The sequence below is a fragment of the Ursus americanus genome, chromosome 19, assembly GCF_024610735.1.
Source record: "Ursus americanus isolate L20-20 chromosome 19, mUrsAme1.1.p, whole genome shotgun sequence".
Lineage (NCBI taxonomy): Eukaryota > Metazoa > Chordata > Mammalia > Carnivora > Ursidae > Ursus > Ursus americanus.
In genome coordinates, this window is record NC_142145.1 from 35496714 (window position 1) to 35515732 (window position 19019).

At 42.2% G+C, this 19019-nt stretch overlaps 1 protein-coding gene, 1 long non-coding RNA gene and 1 other non-coding gene across 4 annotated transcripts; 2 read left to right on the forward strand and 1 right to left on the reverse strand.

Moving 5' to 3' along the window:
* Positions 1-710: 710 nt before the first annotated feature.
* Positions 711-6896, reverse strand: RMP24 (ribonuclease MRP subunit p24). 2 transcript variants are annotated; one of them, XM_045777857.2, is made up of 5 exons: positions 6699-6896; positions 6593-6615; positions 4416-4615; positions 3284-3480; positions 711-1154 (listed from the first exon to the last, which is right to left on the reverse strand). In XM_045777857.2, exons 1-5 carry the CDS (start codon positions 6773-6775, stop codon positions 1001-1003), a joined length of 651 nt encoding a protein of 216 aa, XP_045633813.1. In that variant the 5' UTR covers positions 6776-6896; the 3' UTR covers positions 711-1000. The 2 variants fall into 2 exon arrangements, with proteins under 2 accessions (XP_045633813.1, XP_087725993.1); XM_087869867.1 differs by lacking the exons at positions 6593-6615; positions 6699-6896 and adding an exon at positions 5913-6586.
* A 93-nt stretch (positions 6897-6989) lies between these two features.
* LOC123779593 (uncharacterized) lies at positions 6990-16427 on the forward strand. The gene is made up of 4 exons (XR_015727712.1): positions 6990-7126; positions 12442-12607; positions 15042-15201; positions 15615-16427. It is a non-coding gene; the product is annotated as an uncharacterized LOC123779593 (long non-coding RNA).
* On the forward strand, positions 9856-9958 carry LOC123779601 (U6 spliceosomal RNA). The gene has a single exon (XR_006776237.1). It is a non-coding gene; the product is annotated as a U6 spliceosomal RNA (small nuclear RNA).
* Positions 16428-19019: the final 2592 nt, after the last annotated feature.

A 19019-nucleotide genomic window follows, 5' to 3' on the forward strand; every position in this document is an offset into this window, starting at 1 on the left:
GAAAATTATAAAAATGAAACCTAGGGTATCTGAGTGATTTACAATTAAGAATGCTCCATATATTGACTTTTACATGCAAAACAGGAATAATGTTCAGCTCTATTTTTATTTTTGTTATTATTTTTTTTAAAGATTTTATTTATTTATTTGATACAAACACGGAGAGTGGGAGAGGAAGAGGCAGGCTCCCAGCAGAGGAGCCTGATGTGGGGCTCGATCCCAGAACACCGGGATCACGCCCTGAGCTGAAGTCAGACACTTAACGACCGTGCTACCCAGGCGCCCCTCAGCTCTATTTTTAAAAAATTTTTTAGTGTTTAGCTTTTACTAATACAGTTATGCAGATGATTGTGGAAAAACAAGGACACATACTTCAACCTTTTTCTGAATTAGCAATAAAGCCAAAAACACCTAGAAAGGAATGAGCAGGCCCTCTCATAAAGGTCTCAATTTCTTTCTGAAAGAAAATGACATAATGTAAACTGCTAATTATGGGAAGATAAAATAATATAATCACTCAATGTCCATATAGCTTTGCTACTTACAAGGACCTTTCATATATTTTACACCACCTCACAACCACCTGTGAGGTAGGCAGGATTCAGTTATTCATTTTCATGAGGTGTTCTCTCCATAAACACTGAAAAATGCCCAGAAAAGTTTGTTCTTGGACCCTAGTTTCCATGTATTTAAAGAATAAATAAAAGGTGTTTGGTTTCTTTTTTAAGATTGTATTTATTTATTTGAAAGACAGCAAGACAGCAAGAAAGAGCAAGTACAAGCAGCGGGGAGGGGGAAGCAGACTCCCCACTGAGCTGGGAGCCGGACCAGGGGCTCGATCCCAAAACCCTGGGGTCATGACCCGAGTTGAAGGCGGAAGCTTAACCAACTGAGCCACCCGGGGCACCCCAGAATAAAAAAGAAGTTTTAAGAAAGCTGTTTTTCTGACTAACTTTAGTTTCAGAAATTGCATTAAACATTTATTTTCACAGCCCATCCTTTACAAAGACAGTAAGAAATTTCTGAAGTCCAACTTTGAATTCTTTTGGGATTCACTCTGACTAAGCAACATTTTTAGTTGAGAGAAATGTTTCTTTGTTTTGCTCACATTTTTTGAGGAACAAGTGGGTGTTGACTGTCCAGATATAGGTGTCCTGAAAACAAACAAAACCACACTTAGGCATACTGATAAATACGTTTAAAAAGTGCTTTTCCTGCTTAGCCTAAATAATTGCTTCTAGAATCCCTTTCTACTCTTGTGTATTATGGCCATAAATGAGCAGTGGCTGGACGCAGCATTCATTCCCATTTTGTTAAAAATCTCCTCACTACATAGGCTTTAGGCAACCTTCAGGAGATATACTGGGTGGTTCTGGAAGTTTCTATCACACCTGAAGAAGGCTAAAAGTAAAGTGTCATCAGGTCTGAGTTCCCTTTAAGTCTGACATCAAGATTCATGACAATTCTAAGGACTTTAAAAACCTCTTTCTTCAGAGCTCAAGACCATTTCCTTTCTAAAAAATGAAGAATTTTAATCTACACGTGCAGGTACCACTCCATTGTATCTCCCCACCTAGAATGTAAGTTCCATAGGGCAGACTTTGTACTACTAATTGTATATTCCACTAATTCTTAACAGTGCCAGGCACAGAAGAGGTCTTCTAAAAATATTTGCTGGATGAAATGATTCCCCCGCTGCTGTGTGTGTATTTTTGTTTCCTTCTATTTCATGCCCTCCAATTGTGTTCCACACCCACGAAACTTTATTGGGGTTTTGTCAGTCTGATCCTTCTTCTATTACCCATCTGTACGATAAATGTGAAATATCTATCTCATTCTTGCATATAACTAAGAAGCAGTCTGATCTAAACGCAAGTGAATTATTTTAAATATGCCAAATTCTCTTTTATCTACATTTATCCAATAAGGTAGAAACCTCTATGAATTCCTATCATGCCAAATATCAAAATAATTAAATCAAAATATAGAGAAAAATAGACTTGAAATTTTAATTTTTATCCAATTTTATAAATGTCAACCCAATATAAAAAACTCAATGCAGTAAACAGATAATTCAGTCCTTGCTGAATTTTGCTATTTATGTTCAAGAAACTATCAGACTCAGTTTCTCTTTTGGTATAAAAATGTTCAAAAATTCCTTTCCCAGTTTCTTTTTTTTTTTTTTTTAAGAGAGTCTTTTTTTTTAAAAAGATTTTATTTATTCATTCGACAGAGATAGAGACAGCCAGCGAGAGAGGGAGCACAAGCAGGGGGAGTGGGAGAGGAAGAAGCAGGCTCACAGCAGAAGAGCCTGATGTGGGGCTCGATCCCAGATCACCGGGATCACGCCCTGAGCCGAAGGCAGACACTTAATCGCTGTGCCACCCAGGCGCCCCCCTTTCCCAGTTTCTATGAAACTAAATTTACTATCACAGTGAATAAAGTACTGTGAATTACAAAAATAGTTCAGTGCTCAGTCATATAGTTAACTGAGTAGCAGCTGACAAATCCCTATCCAGTGAGGTTTCCACAAGAATTTCTGACAGAGGAAATACCCAGAACAAAGGTTTAGAGCAGGAATGTAAACTGTGAGTTTACTTCAGTTCAGTTTTGCTGACACATAGGATGAATTAAGGCAAAGTAAGCCAGCAGATGCACTCGTGCCAGCTAGGAAGGGCCGGGAAGCCATGCTGGAACATTTGATCTACATGCTACAGCTAATCAGAGCTGTGCTTTAAGGAAATTATCAGACTAGAAGGGTTTGAAACTAGAAGCAGGAAACTAATGTAGTAGTCCCAGCAAAAAGTGAATACAGATTGAACACAGCAGGAGGAAAAAAGAACAGATGCAAACCCCATGGAGGAAGGACATTTAGAAATTGGCAACTAATTGGACAAGGACCAAGGGAGTAGGAGTTGTCTACTCTACGCACCATTTCACGTCAGACTGTCTACAAGGGCATGTTTACTGACAGAATAAGGAACTTAGGAGGACGAGCCGGTTTGAGTAGTCAGCTGTGGGGACATGTTGGGGTGATAAAGTGGATATATTTAGCAGGAGCTGAGAACAGGCAGAGGGAGAGGCTGGAAGTAGAGGAATATAGCTGGAAGTTATAAGCACAGATTATGTGTGCATATGACATTAGAGAAGAAAAGGGTATGGACGAAAAAAATGGGGGCCAAGGCCTGAACTGCTTGGCAAATTTAGGGAGTATAAAACAGAGGAAAGTAGAAAAAATAAGAGTTTACACCAGCAATGCAAATAGCTTAACAAATTAAGATACCTGAATATCAAGGCTGGACTCTTGCCCTTGGAACCACACGTATGACTGAGGTTTGCAGAACTTGGAGTCTTTCTCTCTGGTGTCTTCAGGCTGAGCTTACTCGTAGGAGTGGTAGGACTGCTCTTCAGTGCTGAGAGAAAGCTTCTACTTTTACCATGATGTTTAACTGTTCTGTTGCATGTTTTACAAGTAGTCAACTACCGTAAAAAGGAGAAATATTGGGCCTGATTTCTCTTATCATTTAATTCAATAAACTACATGTTCATTAAATTCTTGTACGTAAGGGACTACACCAGGTATGACCAAGTAAGAGAGGCAGCCCTCAGGGAGTCCGTAATCCAGCAGCAGTAATCAGACAAGATACAAATTTAAAATGAGAAAATCTTCAATAAAAAGTTACTGGCTAAACATCTGTATTTAATATAAAACACATTTTTTTTTAAATTTATTTTAAAGATTTTATTTTTAAGCCCCAGTGTGGGGCTTGAACTCATGACCCCAAGATCAAGAGTCCTATACTCCACCAACTGAGCCAGCCAGGTGCCCCTAAAACACCTTTTTAAAGATAACAAAGTCCCTACTTTTTCAATGTAAAACCATGTTTGGGGGGAATCAGACTGTGACTGATACCCTTTAACATCTGGAAGAATGTTCTTTATAAAAGCAGTTGACATTTAATATTTGTTGGAGAACTCCAAGCTGTTTTCCAATAAAACATGGCAAATTATCACTGAAAATCTAAGTGACCCCTTCAAACCCTTAGCGATTCTATATTCTATAAATATAGATCTAAATCAATTTATAAAACCAATCAAATGAATTCTCACACCTCTTTACTTCATTAATTCCAGAGGCTGACTTATCATGGTTGGAATTTCATAATGTATATAACTGTCAAATCACTGTGTGTAAACCTGAAACTAACGTATCAACTATACATTAATCAATTTTTTAAAAATAAGTTTTACTCTCAATGAAACATCAATCACTAGAAAAAGAATTTATGTATATATTTTGACAATCCATGTATACTATCACAAACCTCTGAGTTATAATGTAGCCTGATCCTTAACCTCATTTTAAGTAAAAGAAAATTCTAGTTTATATATACATACTGGAATTGAAATCTTACCAATACACTTTTAGAGTCCTTGTACTTTTTCAAAATTTTTGCTTCTTTAAAACTGAGTGTATAATTTCTTGCCTCCCGGTTAAGAAGTTTCTGTATTTTGGGTGTCAGTCTGGACTTGGGTTTGAGGCGCACTCGAGAGTTATCCAAAACCAGCAACTGGAAACAGTACGGACATGTTCCTTCAAAAGTGATGTTATCATCTGAAATTATACAAATGAAACTCATGATTCAGCAAATCAGAATATCTGTTACCTCAAACAGCCAAAATTCTGTGATAAAGTATACTATTTAATATGAACGGATATATATTCTCTTTAAGCAAACTCAAAATAGGAGAACTTGCAAAAAAGACAAATTGGCAATAATTTATTTTGCAAAACACTGTAATTCTACCCATTCACTCCTTTTAGCAATAGACATGTTAGGTCCCCACTCTTTGCTACCTTACTCATTACTTGTTACTAAGTAACAAAGGCTGTCTCACAATTTTACAAACATATTTATCACAAATCAATAAATTATATGTATACTGTCATTTTCTTTTTTAAACAATTAGCACAGTTTTGTGATTTGTGGGCCAGGCTTTCTGCAGGTAGCTCTCAGTACAAGGTAATAGAACAGACTTGCCCCAGACTGTCTATGCAATCAAGACAGCCATCTATCATGCTAGGCTGGGGAGTCATAAATAAGGAGTAAAAAAGCTGCTATCTTTAAATAACTCACACTCTAGGGGAGCCGTTGGCAAACAAAAGTAAGACTGGTAACAACTGTAACAAAATATGATTAAAATGCCCTGGATACTACTAAACTTTGTATGGACCAGCCAGAAGCACTCCAAAGAAGCGGCTTGACGAAGGTCAAATACTCCAAATATCTGTACTTGGAGATGGCATCCATTACTGGTAAAGCGCTTTCAGGTAGAAGTAGTGAAAAAGAAAGCGTGGCTATTAGGGAAAGGTGAGGGTGTGAGGGCGATGCAAATGGAAAGGGAGGCACACCCTGATTTTATTCACCAATTATTTGTTAGGGAGCACTCAACTAAGGACCATGCTTTCACTCAGCTCTGCCAAATGTTAAATTCATTCATACTTATTGAGTGACTGTCAAGTGCCAGGCACAGTTCTGGGTACAAGAGACAGAACAGTGAATAAAGGACAATTCGTGGACAAAGTAAATATAGCAACACCAACTGTGTAGCGCTGGGAAGACAAAAGAGGCGAACAGGGAGTGGCAATGGGGCTGCCATGGTCTTAAATAAGGTAGCCAGGGAAGGCTTTGTGGAGTGACATCTTTAGAGAGCAGAAGGAACCGAGGAAGGAATTCACACAGATATGTGAGGTAAGAGTTCCAGTCAGAGAAAGGGCAACTTCAAAGGCTGTGAAAGCAAGCAGGCCTAACGGTGGAGCTGAGTAAGCCAAAGGGAAAGCAGGTTGGAATGATAAAGTGGGCTTTTGATGTAGGGCCTCGGTAGTCCTTTTAAAAGATTTTCACTTTTACCCTGAGATGGGAAGTCATTTGAGAGTTTGTGGCAGAGAAGCAACATGATCCAGCTTGGGCTTCTCCTGGGCTCACTTTGGCTGCTCAATTGGGAATGGATGTAGACATGCATGAGTGCTGTTGGCAATAACCCAGCTGATGACTTGGTCCAGGATAAGATGGATTAGTGAAAAGAGGCTAGGTTCTGCATATATTCCAAAGCCAACAGGCATTATTTGCTGGCATGTTGGCTTAGAGAGGAAGGCTATTAGGGAGTCACGAATGGCCCCAGGGTTTGGGGGCTGAATTCACCCTAAGGATGAAATTACCATTTACTGAATTGGGAGGAACTGGAGGAGGGCTTTGTTGGGGGGTAAGGCTCAAGTTTTGGCCTGACAGACATTCAAAAGGTGTCAAGGCGGCATCTGGTTATGAGCCTAGAATGGGGAGAAGTCTTGGTGGGGTGTATAAATTTGGAAGCCATGAGACTGGATGAAAAACTGTCACCAAGGAAGTGAGGGTATCTAGAAAAGAGGTCTAAGGAATCCGGAGTTTTCACGAAACAGAAGCCACTGGGGGGGGGGGTTACGAGGGCAGTGGGTCGATGAGATTTCTCTTTTGCGACATCCTGAGCGCTGCGCGGAATGGAGGGGAGCGGGACGACGAGAACCTGACCCACAACCGTCGGACGTTCTCCCTACCGTGTGACGAACTGTAGGCCCAGCTGGAAAGGAGAAGAAGACACGTGAGGGACGAGGGGAGACCCCGCCGCCGCCGCCGCCCGCCTCCCCTCCGCCCCTCTCTTACAGGAGATAGCGAGCCTGGCCCGGGCAGCTATCGTATAGTTGCCGCGCCGCAGCCTCAAGGTAGTGCTTCTGCCTCATCGCTCCCGCCGCCCCACGCCACTAAGGCGAGCCACAAGACGACTCTCCGAAAGCCGGCTTCCCAACCTCCCGGCCTTTCACCTCGGAATCCAAGCTCCCTCCGGAAACCCGCGCTCGCTGCTGACGAGTTCCGGTCTCCCTCGCGTCCCGCCCCTCCCGTAGGCCGACCCTCTCCTCTCCCTTGGCCCCGCCCTAGACTCCGCCCCCAGGCTCCGCCCCGTCCCCCGCGGGCCGGCGAGGATCCTCCGCAGACTTGCGGCTGCGCGGAGCGGTGTGACCCAGCGGGTTGGCGACGTCTGCACGCCGGTGCTGTGCGGGCCTCTCTTTCTCGCTCCTGATAGAGCTTCTGTGGTACTCCTGTTGTCATTTCCTCAGCCCGCGTCGCCTTCTAGATTCTCCATCCGGGGTGTTGATTTGGGCCGGGCAGGCGGTGTGCGGCCCGCAAGGAGGCCAGCCTTGTCAACTCGGCCGTGGGCCTGGGAGGGAAGAGCAGGCCGGCCTGCTCTCAGAGCAGAAGCCAGCTCACCTTCTTTCCCGTTCTTCATGCACACAGCAGAACGTTAACAGTTCGGCACAGGTTCAGTGTTGTGCAAACCCCGCTGTTACCGAGTTTGGAAACGTTTCTGTCACCTTGAAGGGAACCCCATCCCAATTTAGCAGTTGCTTCCCATTCTCCCTTCCCTCCCAGGCCCTGGCGGCCACTAGTCGGCTTTCTGGCTCATTGGGCTTATTCGGGACATTTCTTGTAAATGGAATCATAGGCGTGATCTTTTGTGTCTGGCTTCTTCCACTTAGTATAATGTTTTTTAGGTACACACACCTTGGAGCTTATATCAGAACGGCATTCCCTTTTATGACTGAATATTACATTGTATGCATACCAAGTATTGTTTATCCATTCATCCATGCTGGACATTTGGGTTGTTTCTACCTTTTGGCTGTTGTGAATATTGCTGCTAGGAACAGGTCTGTTTTCAGGGGTTGTTTTTGGATAAACACCCAGGAGTGAAAATGCTGGGTCATATGGTAATTTCATGTTTAACAGGGTTTCCAATTTCTCCATATCTTCCCAACCCTCATTTTCCTCCTTTGTTCATTTTTTAAAATTTATTTTTATTCTAAACATCCTAGTGAGTGTGAAGTGGCTTCTCATTGTGGTTTTGATTTGCATTTCCTAGTGAATAATGACGTGGAGCATTCTTTCATGTGTTTGCTGACAACTTGTATATTTTCTTTGGAGAAATGTCTATTGAAGTCCTTTGCCCATTTTAAAATTGGGTTGTTTGCCTTTTGTTGTTGAGTTGTTAGAGTTTCAAAAAATAAATTCTGGAGACTAGACCCTTATTATCCTTAATTTTCAATATCTGAAAGGACTTAAATTGAGATAGGGAAACTGAAAGGATTCCATTTTTAGAAAGGCTCCATCTCTGCTGTTTTTCTGCAAGGCCCCATTTGTTCATGTTCTATATTTCACCTTGCCGCTGAATAAACCAAAGAAACTATGTTCCTGCTCCAAGGGGGAGGCAAGAAAGTTAATCATCCAAATACCTGATAAAATACAAATACTAGGCATCCAAATACCTGATAAAATCTAAGAAGAACTGAATCTTAAACATGTTCCAGGACATTAGGTTTGAACAAACCTCACCCAACACTGGCATCAATACCCCCACCTTTGATGATTTATGAAATAATACCTATTATTCACCTGTCACTCACCTTTGAATTCGACCCTACCCTGGATTCCTGAAGGAACATGTACCCTGGACCCCTTTCCAATATGAACCCCTAACCCCAAGTGTTGAAGAGACTCACTCTCCTTTCCTTTCCGAGTCTCCCAGACTCTCCATCTGCTATACTCTGTTACTTATACTATTCAATAAACTCTGCTTTCACTTCCCTGATTGCTCTCCTGCACAAAGACAAGGATCCTCTTAGCCAAGAGGGATCCTTAGCCTCTGGGTCCTCAGACCTGGCCTGTCTTATGTCAAAATGATACAGAAGTTTGTAAAGAGAAAAATATATTTACATCTGTAGAGACATATTTTAATTTTTTAAAAGAAAATTTATTACATCTGCTCTTCCCACCTTTCCATCCTACTTCTCTGATCAGCATTTAGTCAAATGATACAGAAGTTTCTAAAGAGAAAAATGTATTTACAATCTGTAGAGACATATTTTAATTGGGTATCTTCTCCTCTATGTCCACACATAAGTAAATGGATTAGTGTGTAAAAATCCCCTCTCACCACACACACACACACACGCACGCACACACACACTAAAAAGCCAAAACATACACAAAAAATGCTAAACCAAAAACAGAAAGTTAGTCCCTTACTACATAACTTGCCTTTTTCCTTAACCACAGATCATACACATCTTCCCAGGACAGGACATATATTTTTGCAACAGCAAAAATCTTGTATATACTGGTGCTTTTTATTTCTTTTGTCTGAATTCCTAAAGAAAAATTACAGAGTGGAATGCTATGCACATTTTTATTTGCCAGATCACCCAAAATAGTTTGTAGAAATGTGCAGTCCCAGCATCAATATCTGAGAAACTTGGGTCAGAAGATGTGATAGCCATTGGTTCACCTAAATACTAGTGAGATGAAGTCTCTTTTCATATGTTTCTTGATGCTTTACATTCTCTCCTGTGAAGAGAAATCTCCTGTTGGGTTGTTTATCAGCTTCTAGGAGATCTTTGTGTTTTGGGGAAATGTATCCCATGCTTGTCATATATAAGGCAATACTTTCTTACCTCTTATCTTTGGCATGGTTTATAGCATTTTTACCATATAGGATTTTGTATGTGGTCAAACATTTTTCATTATTGGGTCTGGATTTCCTGTGTAGCTTTAAAGATTTTATTTATTTATTTGACATAGAGAGAGAGACCACAAGCAGGGGGAGGGGCAGAGGAAGAGGGGAAGCAGACTCCCCACTGAGTGGGGTAGCCGGACTGGGGCTCAGTCCCAGGACCTGAAATCATGACCTGAGCCGAAGGCAAATGCTTAACCGACTGAGCCACCCAGGCACCCCTCCTGTGTAGCTTTAAAAAAGCCTCATGTAGGCTTGCTTCAGCAGCACATATACTAAAATTGGAAGGATACAGAGCAGATTAGCATGGCCCCTGTGCCAGGATGACATGTAAATTTGTGAAGCATTAAAAAAAAATTAAGAAATAGTAAAATAAAAAAGCCTCATTTATGCCAAGACTAGACAACTAACTATTCATCCAAATGTTTTTCTTATACTTTTCTAGTTTAATTTCTTCAATGCACATCTTTAATCAATACAAAATGTATTTTTACTTAAGTATAAGTAAACACATTTTTCTAAATGGTTAGCAAGTTGTGTGGATATCTCTTCATAGGTAAATTACTCTTTTGCTATTGGGATTGAAGTTTAAAAAAACGTAACAAACACTGAATATGTGCCAGGCATTTTTCTAAGCATCTTACTTGTATCTCATACAGTCCTCATAACCCCAGGGCGTAGGTGAAATGCCAGTTTATCACATATAAGCTTTTTAACATCATTGCATCTGTTTCTGGATTCTTTATCTGCTTCACTAACCAATACAACAGAAAGAAGAGAGATGCACTGTACGTGCACACATGCCTACTTCCCCTGCCTGCCCCCTGCCCCCACTCCGCACACTTTCCTTCAGTTCTCTCGCCTCTGAGTACCACACTCCTATATCCAGATGCCTCCTCAGCATCTCTGCTTGCATTGCAACTTGTCTTCTCAGATGCAGTGCGGCCCAGATGGCATTCTTGATTTCCCCCACCAACCTGCCCAGCCACCCTGTCTTCTTCTATCCCAGCCCCACCAAGTGCCATGGCTGCTTCCTCTTCCCACCCCTTGCAGCCAGTGCATCTGCGGTGCCAGCTCCCCACCAGGAGCAGATAGGGACTCTGGTCACTTCTCTGCACACCTTAGCCACCCTCCCTTTTGCCTGCACCCCTGCCATGGCCTCCAACATTCTTTTCCGGTGCCCTCTGTCGCCTGCTTCCTCTCTCCCAGTCCATTCTTCACAGAGCAAAGTGACTTTCTTAAAATGGAGGTCATTTTTTGGGACAGGGAGTATCCTTGCTCAGAGTTTCCAGGCTCCTCATTGCACCTGGAACGCAATTGCCTGGCTGTGCTGTGCAGGTCCCTGCATGGCTGCTGCCCCACTTCGGACCTCACCTTGTCTCACCCACCCACCCTCACCCCGGCCCTACTACACTGGCCTTCTCTGTCACTCAACATGTCCTGCTCAGACCTACTGCAGGGCCTTTGCTGTTTTCCACTTTGAGAGAGGATCCCTCCCATGGCTGCTTTTCTTCATCATTCCAAGATCAGCTCAAATATCTCTCAAGAGGCCTTCTTGACTACTGGAATAAAGAACTTCCCCCCAACACATACACCCTTGCCCATCAAGTCCCTCTCTGCCATAATTGGTTTTTATTATTGTCATCATAACCTCACTATCTGAAATTATTATTCATTCACCATTTACCTGTACCCCTCCTGAATGTGAACACCTGGCAGCGGGACTTGTTGGCTGCTCTGTACATGGACTCCCAGCCCAGGGCCTGGCACAGAGCAGGGGCTCAATAAGGATTTGCTGCAAAATCATACTGGAAGGAAAGGAAGTTGAAGGGGTTGAAAATGAAATTAGCTTGACCATGAGTTAACAATTGTTAACAGTGAGTTTGGATGTTGAATTTTGTCAAATGCTCTTTTTTTTCCCCTTTTTTTGCATCAGTTGAGATATAGGTTTTTTCCTTTATTACCTAAATATAGTGAGTTACACTGATTGATCTAGTCACACCGACTCTGTATTCCTGGGATAAAACCCACTTTCTCGTGACGCTTTTGTGTATTGTTGGATTTGATTCACTTATGTTTTATTTTTTAAAAGTTTTATTTATTTAAGTCATCTCTACACCCAGTGTGGGGCTCAAACCCATGACCCCAAGATCAAGAGTCTCATGCTCCTCTGAGCTAGCCAGGCACCCCAATTCACTTATATTTTATGAATGTTTTTTGTATTTACGTCATGTAAGGTTTAGTGTCAGAGATATGCTGGTCTCACAAAACAAGTTGAAAAGCATGCCTTTCTCCTTCGCATTCCAAAAGAGGTTTTTGGGGTTTGTTGTTGTTGGGGTTTTTATTTATTTATTTATTTTTGAAGATTTATTTATTTATTTTAGAGAGAGTGTGTGTGTGTGCTCAGGGGAAAGGCAGAGGGAGATGGAGAGAGAGAATCCAAGCAGATTCCTCGCTGAGCTCAACTCTGAGCTCATAACCTGAGCCAAAAATCAAGAATCGGACACTTAACTGACTGAGACACCCAGGCACCCCCTGAAAGAGTTTTTTGTAAGATTGCTATTATTTTTTCCCTAAATGTTTGAAAGGATTCAGTAGTGAGACCATTTTGGGCTGGGGTGTTCTGGGAAGGTTTTTGATAACTAATTCAATTTATTTAATAAATCTAAAGCTGTTCTATTTCTTTTTGTGTTAGTTTTGATAAACTATATTCTTAAGCAATTTGTCTATGTCATCTAAACTGCCAAATTTATTGGCATAAAATTATTTGTAATATTCTCTTATTATCTTTTTCATGTCTATAAGATCTGTAGTGATAGCTCCTCTTTAATCTCTTATTAGGGTTCTCGTTCTGGGTAAGAATGGAGGAAGTACACTCCATCCTGCCTCTCCCACTGACTGTAATCATAAAACCTGGGCAGACTGCATAGAGCACCCATAGGAAGACTGAAAAGTAAACAGTAGCAGGTTGAATGAAAAGAGGACTTAAAGTGCCAATGAACTGGAGGTGAGTTTACCATTATTGTTCCTTTGATATCTGCTGGCCTGAATGCAATGCAGCCTGAAGCCCAGAAGTGGAAGTGGGATGTGTGTAGGGAGAGCTCTAGCAGCACCCCTTGAGTTATGGCTGACTAGCTGAAAACATCTAACCCTCAGAGGGTGTGGAATTCTCTCCATTTTCTTTTCCTTCTGTCCATTAGTTGAGCCTTAGCCCCCAACCCATCCTTTGTTGGCAGCAGCAAAGGCCACAACAGGAGCCAGCAGGAGCCAAATTGTGAGGAAGGGGAACATTCCTCTTCAGTCAACCAATCTCTCTTGCTTTTCCTTCCCCTCTCTTTCTGCCTCTTCCCACTTGGCCAAAGAAGGGAGCAGTCACAGAGGAACACAAAGATGGAGTAACTTTCGCTCCCCAGCTTTCTGGCCACAGAACCAGAAAGGGGCATTGTAGAAAACTACTGGAAAGTACTGGGGAAATTATGGAGAAAGAAGAGCTCTTTCTTAACTTTATAGGAAAATCCCATTAAGTTGGATGAGAATTTCCAAGCTCACTGAGCTGTGCACACATGGATATGATCAGTTTAGCAGTGACTTTGTGAACAGAACTAACAGACCATCGATCAGGTTCCAGATGACCACTGAGTAGTAAATATGCAGGATCTACCCTAATGGTACTGCAAAGGCTTTAGAAACTGAACCTAAATTTGAACCACAACTCAGAGAAGGCGGGTTGAACTTGTAGTGTGAACCTAAGCAGGTCTATCGCCTAAAACAAAAATAAGTACATTCCCCATAGGACTTAAAAAAGACCCGAGTTCTCATTACATAATATTCAAAATTTCCAGGAGACAATCTATAATTACTTGGCCTATGAAAAAACAAGAAAATCTCAGCTCACATGGGAAAAAAACAAATCAACAGACACCAACAGCAAAATTGACACAGATGTTGGAATTATCTGACAAACAAAGACTTCAAAGCAGCTATTGTACAATAGCTCTACCAAACAGGCAGTCAAACTCTTGTAGAGTTTGCACACTTTTCCCACAAAGGGCTTGGTAGTAAGTATTTGAGGCTTTGCAAGGCATGTGGTCTCTGTTGTATGTACTCAGTTCTGTGAAAGCAGCCACATACAGATAACCACCCACAATACAGAAGCAAGTGAGTGTGGCTGTTTCCCAGTAGAACTTTATTCATGGGATTTGGCCCATAGACCACAGTTCACCAATCCCTGAGCTATAGTGTTTTTTAGATATTTTATTGATTTTTCTGTGTTTACTTGTTCCATATATTATCAAGAGCAGGGTCTTAAATTCTTTCATGATGATTTTGGGCTTGCTTATTTCTCCCCTTAGTTCTGTTAGTTTTTCTTAAGATATTTTGAAGCTCTGATATTAGGTGCATAAATACTTTCATTGTCATGTTTTCCTGATGCATTGACCCCTTTATCATTTTGACATTTCCCGCTTTATCTCTAATAATGCTCTGCCTGAAGGTCTATTTTGTCAAATATTAATATAGTCACTTCAGATTCCTTTTTTTTCATTGAGGTATAAAACACATAACATTAAATTTACCATCTTAACCATTTTTAAATGTCCAGTTTGGTAGTGTCAAGTAAACCCACGCTGTTGCGCTACAGACCTTTAGAACTGTTTCATATTGTTAAACTGAGACTCTTTACCCTTCAACGCTAGTGTACCCTCCTTACTCTCCCCAGCTCTTGGAAACCACTTTTCTATGTTCTATTTCTATCATTTTGACTACTTTAGATACTTCATATTAGTGGAATCATACTGTCTTTGTCCTTTTGTGACTGGCTGATTTCAATTAGCCTAATGTCCTTGAGGTTCATCCTTTTGTAGCAGGTGACAGGATTTCGTTCATTTTAAAGGGAGCATAATATTCCCTTGTGTGTATATACCAGACTTTCTTTATCTATTCACCTGTCCACAGACATTTGGTTTGCTTCCACTTCTTGGCTACTTTGAATACTGCTGTGATGGACATGGGTATGCAAAGTTTTTTTTTTTGAGATCCTGCTTTAAATTCTTTTAGATAAATACCTAGGAGTGGGATTGTTGGACTCTATGGTAATTCTATTTTTAGTTTTTTGAGGCACCTTCATACTGTTTTCCATAGTGGTTGTACCACTTCATAGTCCTGCGGCCAGCACATGAGCATTCTGATTTCTCCTCCTCCTCACCGACAGTTGTTGCTGCTTGACTTGTTTGTTTGTTCAGTAGTGACTGTCTTCATGGATATGAGATGATATCTCACTGTGGTTTTGTTTTGCATTTCTCTTATGATTAGCGATGTTGAGCATCTTTTCATATGTTTGCTGGTTACTTCAGATTTCTTATTCTTCCTCTCTGTCTGGTGTAACTCCTTTTACTTTCTTTTTTCCTTTTACTTATTATTCTTTTATTATTTATTTATTTGAGAGAGAGAGACAACGTGCGTGCGAAAGCATGAGTGGGGGACAGAGGGAGAGAGAGAAGCAGGCTCCCCACTGAGCAGGGAGCCCGATAGGGGGCTCGATTCCAGGACCCTGAGATCATGACCTGAGCCGAAGGCAGACGCTTAGCTGACTGAGCCACTCAGGTACCCCTGTCCTTTTACTTTCAACCTCTTTGTGTCCTTGTACTCAAAGTGCATTTTTTTTTTTTTTGGTGTATAGCATGCAATTGGGTCTTTTTTTAAAGTTTTGTTTTGTTTTTAATCCAGTCTGACAATCTCTGTCACTGAATTGGCACACCTAGTGTATTTAAGATAATTATTGATATTAGGATGTGACATCTTTGAGGCAGAGGACAGACTCTGGTAGGCAGCATGGTGGCCCCCTGAAATTGTCCATGTCCTAATCACCAGACATGTGAATCTGTTGTTGTACATGACGAGAGGGATTTTGCACATGTGATGAAGGTTACTGACCCTAAAATGGGGAGGTTATTCTGGATAATCTGGGTGGGCCCAGTCTAATCACATGATTTTTAAAAGTAGGGAACCTTTTCCAGGTAGGTCAGAGAGATGAGACAGAAGACAAAGAGGACAGATTTGAAGCCTGAAAGGGACTCAACCCAACGTTGTGGCCTTTGGAGATGGAGGAAGGAAGCCTCGAGTCATGGAGTGCAGCAGCGCCCGGTGGGAGCTGGCACTGATGCTCGGCTGACAACCAGCAAGAAGGCAGGACACTCAGTCACAGACCTCAAGGAACTCAATTCTGTCAACAAGCTGAGTGAGCAGAAAATGCATTTTCCCCTCCAGCCTCTGCAAAGAGACAGGCTGTGTCCTGTTATCTTTGGCCTGGTGAGAGCTGTTCAGGACCTCTGACCTCCAGAAGTAAGATTATAAATCTGCGTTGTTTTAAGCCACTAACCTTGTGGTAATTTGTTATGGTAATTCAATGGAAAACCATACAGCAATATTTAGGGGTTCATCCTTTGCACGGATTCCTCCCTGGATTACTCCTCTAACTTTCCAATTCTACTGGCCTCAAACTGTTTTTGTCCCCTCCCAGTCAGTAGGCTGTAGCTCTCTGCAGTTGGAGCAGCCCCTGTCTTGGGGGGCTGCCCTCGGGTAAAAAGCTGCCAACTCACAAATCTCAACAATTTCTGTTCGTCTTTCAAGGTTGCTCTCCTATCCAGTTTCTGCCTTCTTTTGGTCATTCTCCAAGGTCTTCAAATACTGCTTTTAAAAGTTTTGCTCAACTTTTATCATCATCATCTGCAGGAAGATTAGTCCACCATTACCAAAAGCTGGGACCTCATTATACTCTTCTGCCTCCTTTTACGTTTGCAATTTTCCTTGGAAATAAATTGTTAAAATTTAGTTTGTGCCATGTCTTAATGTTTCTCCTCCTCAGTAATCTGAGGGCTAAAACGGAGTTGCCTCCTCTTAATATGGCACTTTAAAAAATGAATAAAAGGCAACTTTTCTGACTTTTGATGGGGTGGAAGGTGGGAAGGACCCCAACCTTAGCAGCCGGGAGGGAAGGAAGCTCGGTGGCAGGTTTATTCCATCACCTGCAGTTCCCCATAATCACCAGCAGGGGGAAAATTAGTTTTCTGTTTCCGATGGATCCCCGCGCCCCGCCGCTAATTCCCTAACCAAAGGAAAAGGGAAGAGCGCCGGGGAGGTCTCGGTCAGTGTTCGGAGGGAACTGGCTTCGAGGGGTCCCTGAGAACGCCAAGACCCCGCGAAATAGGGTGTACCTACTCCCAGCAGCCGTCTCTTTCGAGGCACACGGATAAGTTGGCTGGACCTCCCTGCCGACCCGGCGGGCGGGGCTGCAGCAGAGCAGAGCCGCCTCCAGAGCGGCCGCAGCAGCGCGAGCAGGACGCGAACCCAGGTGCGGCCGCGCCGCTCCGCGGTGAGCAGGTGAGCCCGCGGTGAGCAGGTGAGCCCGCGCCGGGTCTGGGAGTGATCCAGGTGAGTCCGCGAAGGATCAGGTGAGTCGGCGCCCGGCTCCGCGGCGGATCCAGGTGAGCCCGCGTCCACCACTCCAGCGTCTAGGTCAGAGCCCGGTGCTGGGACTCGAGCAATCGGCGGGCGAAATGGGTTGAAGCGGCGAGCGTAGCCGGCTGGTGATTCAGGCTCGGGGCCTGGGCACAGTTGCGGCTCCCAGGGCTGGGGTCAGGAGATCTGAAAGGACCTCCTACTAAGTGGGTTCATGGTATAAAAACAAATCATGCAAATAAGATGATGTGTATGGGAGAGGCGGCTAAGTGGTTATTTTATTAGTGCTGAGCATTAATCATTCTCTTGAGGACCTTGGCCAAAGTGCTTCTTTTGTAAACGGTGGTACAGCCCTGGTCTGTGCCCCTGAGTTTTGAGTAACTGCGTGGGTAAAGCATGAGCTGCAGACGGGAAGACACGGCCACCACTTTAGGGGTGTTTTAAGATTGAAAGTCAGCGGATGCTGAGGCAGTGAGAGATTGGAAGCAGAAAGCAGACAATAGAAAGATAAGAAGCAAAGATACGGGAAGTAAAAGCAAAGTGAAACAAACAAAAGACTGCCTGGAAACAGCCTAGTGGGTCCCCTAGCTCGGTGGGGCGCGCAAGTGAGCAGCAGGAGAGCTGTGTGGGTTGCCGCGTGGGTGGGGACATGACCCTGAACAGGTCACTGGAGTCAGAGGCGGTCTCTGGCGAGGAATACATTGGTTACCGCTGGGATTTTAAAGTTACCAGAGGCGGTATAGAAACGGATGCAACATGTAGGCAACAAGTTTTCCTTTGACAAATTATCAAATGATAAGGTATAAACATGTAATTGGGTTAGTAGATAAATTGCAAGGTGCTGTGTTTTTCTATACCTTGATGAACATTCAAAGAGGAATCTCTAGAAGAGCATTTAGTGGAAATAATTAGACTTTAGGATCAAAGTGTTACAAAACAGCACGACAAATTATTATTCTAGGGCTCAGTTGTCTATGGCAGCAGAACGTTATATTTAAATGTATTTCAAGAATGTGTCCCTTTGTTTCAGATAGCTAACTACTAGTTTAAAATAGATGAGAATATAAAATATTCTAATACTTTGAAATATATACTAAAGTCAAATGAAACATTTGCTAAACTCTACATGAAAACGAGTGAAATAATAACATAGCCAAGTTCAGCTGCTTTGCAAAAGACTGGTATTATGCTTGGATGCAGCCATTTCCTTTGCTGTCCTATTTGAGGGCTGAGGAGTTGGTTGTCACTGCAGAGTTACATCTGTGTGCCCATCAGGCCTGTAATCCTAAATGGCCTTCCCACTTTTCAGTTTATCAGTCCCAGAGTCTTCCTAGGTACATCTTTTTTTTTTTTTTTTTTTAATCCTGTTCTTGTGTTATAAAACTTGCCTATTTGATGTTTTAAAAAAATTTGAAAGGGGAGAGAAAAGGCAGGTTACATATATCCAAGAATCAGATAAAGCCTCAATTATTGGAGAGGGTTTGTTGATTGAATGGGAAATGAGAAATGAGGGCATGGAGGATGTGGTGATACTATTTGAACTTTGCATACTATTTCTTCCTAAATGGTAAGGCGTTCAGAACAGACACTCAGGCTTAGTTTTGGCTGAAAGACATTAAAAGTATTTTTCTTAGGCAGTGTTTATATGAGGAGCCTCTTAGCACTTTCTCATAAGCTCCCAGGGACTGCCTCCTAATACCTTAGAGGCAAGGTACTTGTCACTAAATTGTTACTTTAAATCTTGCTTTAGTATATCTTATATGGCTCTAATGGAACTTAATAATCAGAATATGTACTATTAGTTACTTTTTTTAAAACAGGAAATGAGTGTGGGCTATGCAATTCCTTCTGTTAGTTATTCTCATTTGAGCCTGTGTCCACTGGAAAAAACAAATAACTATTGTCTAAGTAAGATCTGTATTTATTTTTTATTATTATTTTTTTAATGTGTAGATGCTCTGGAA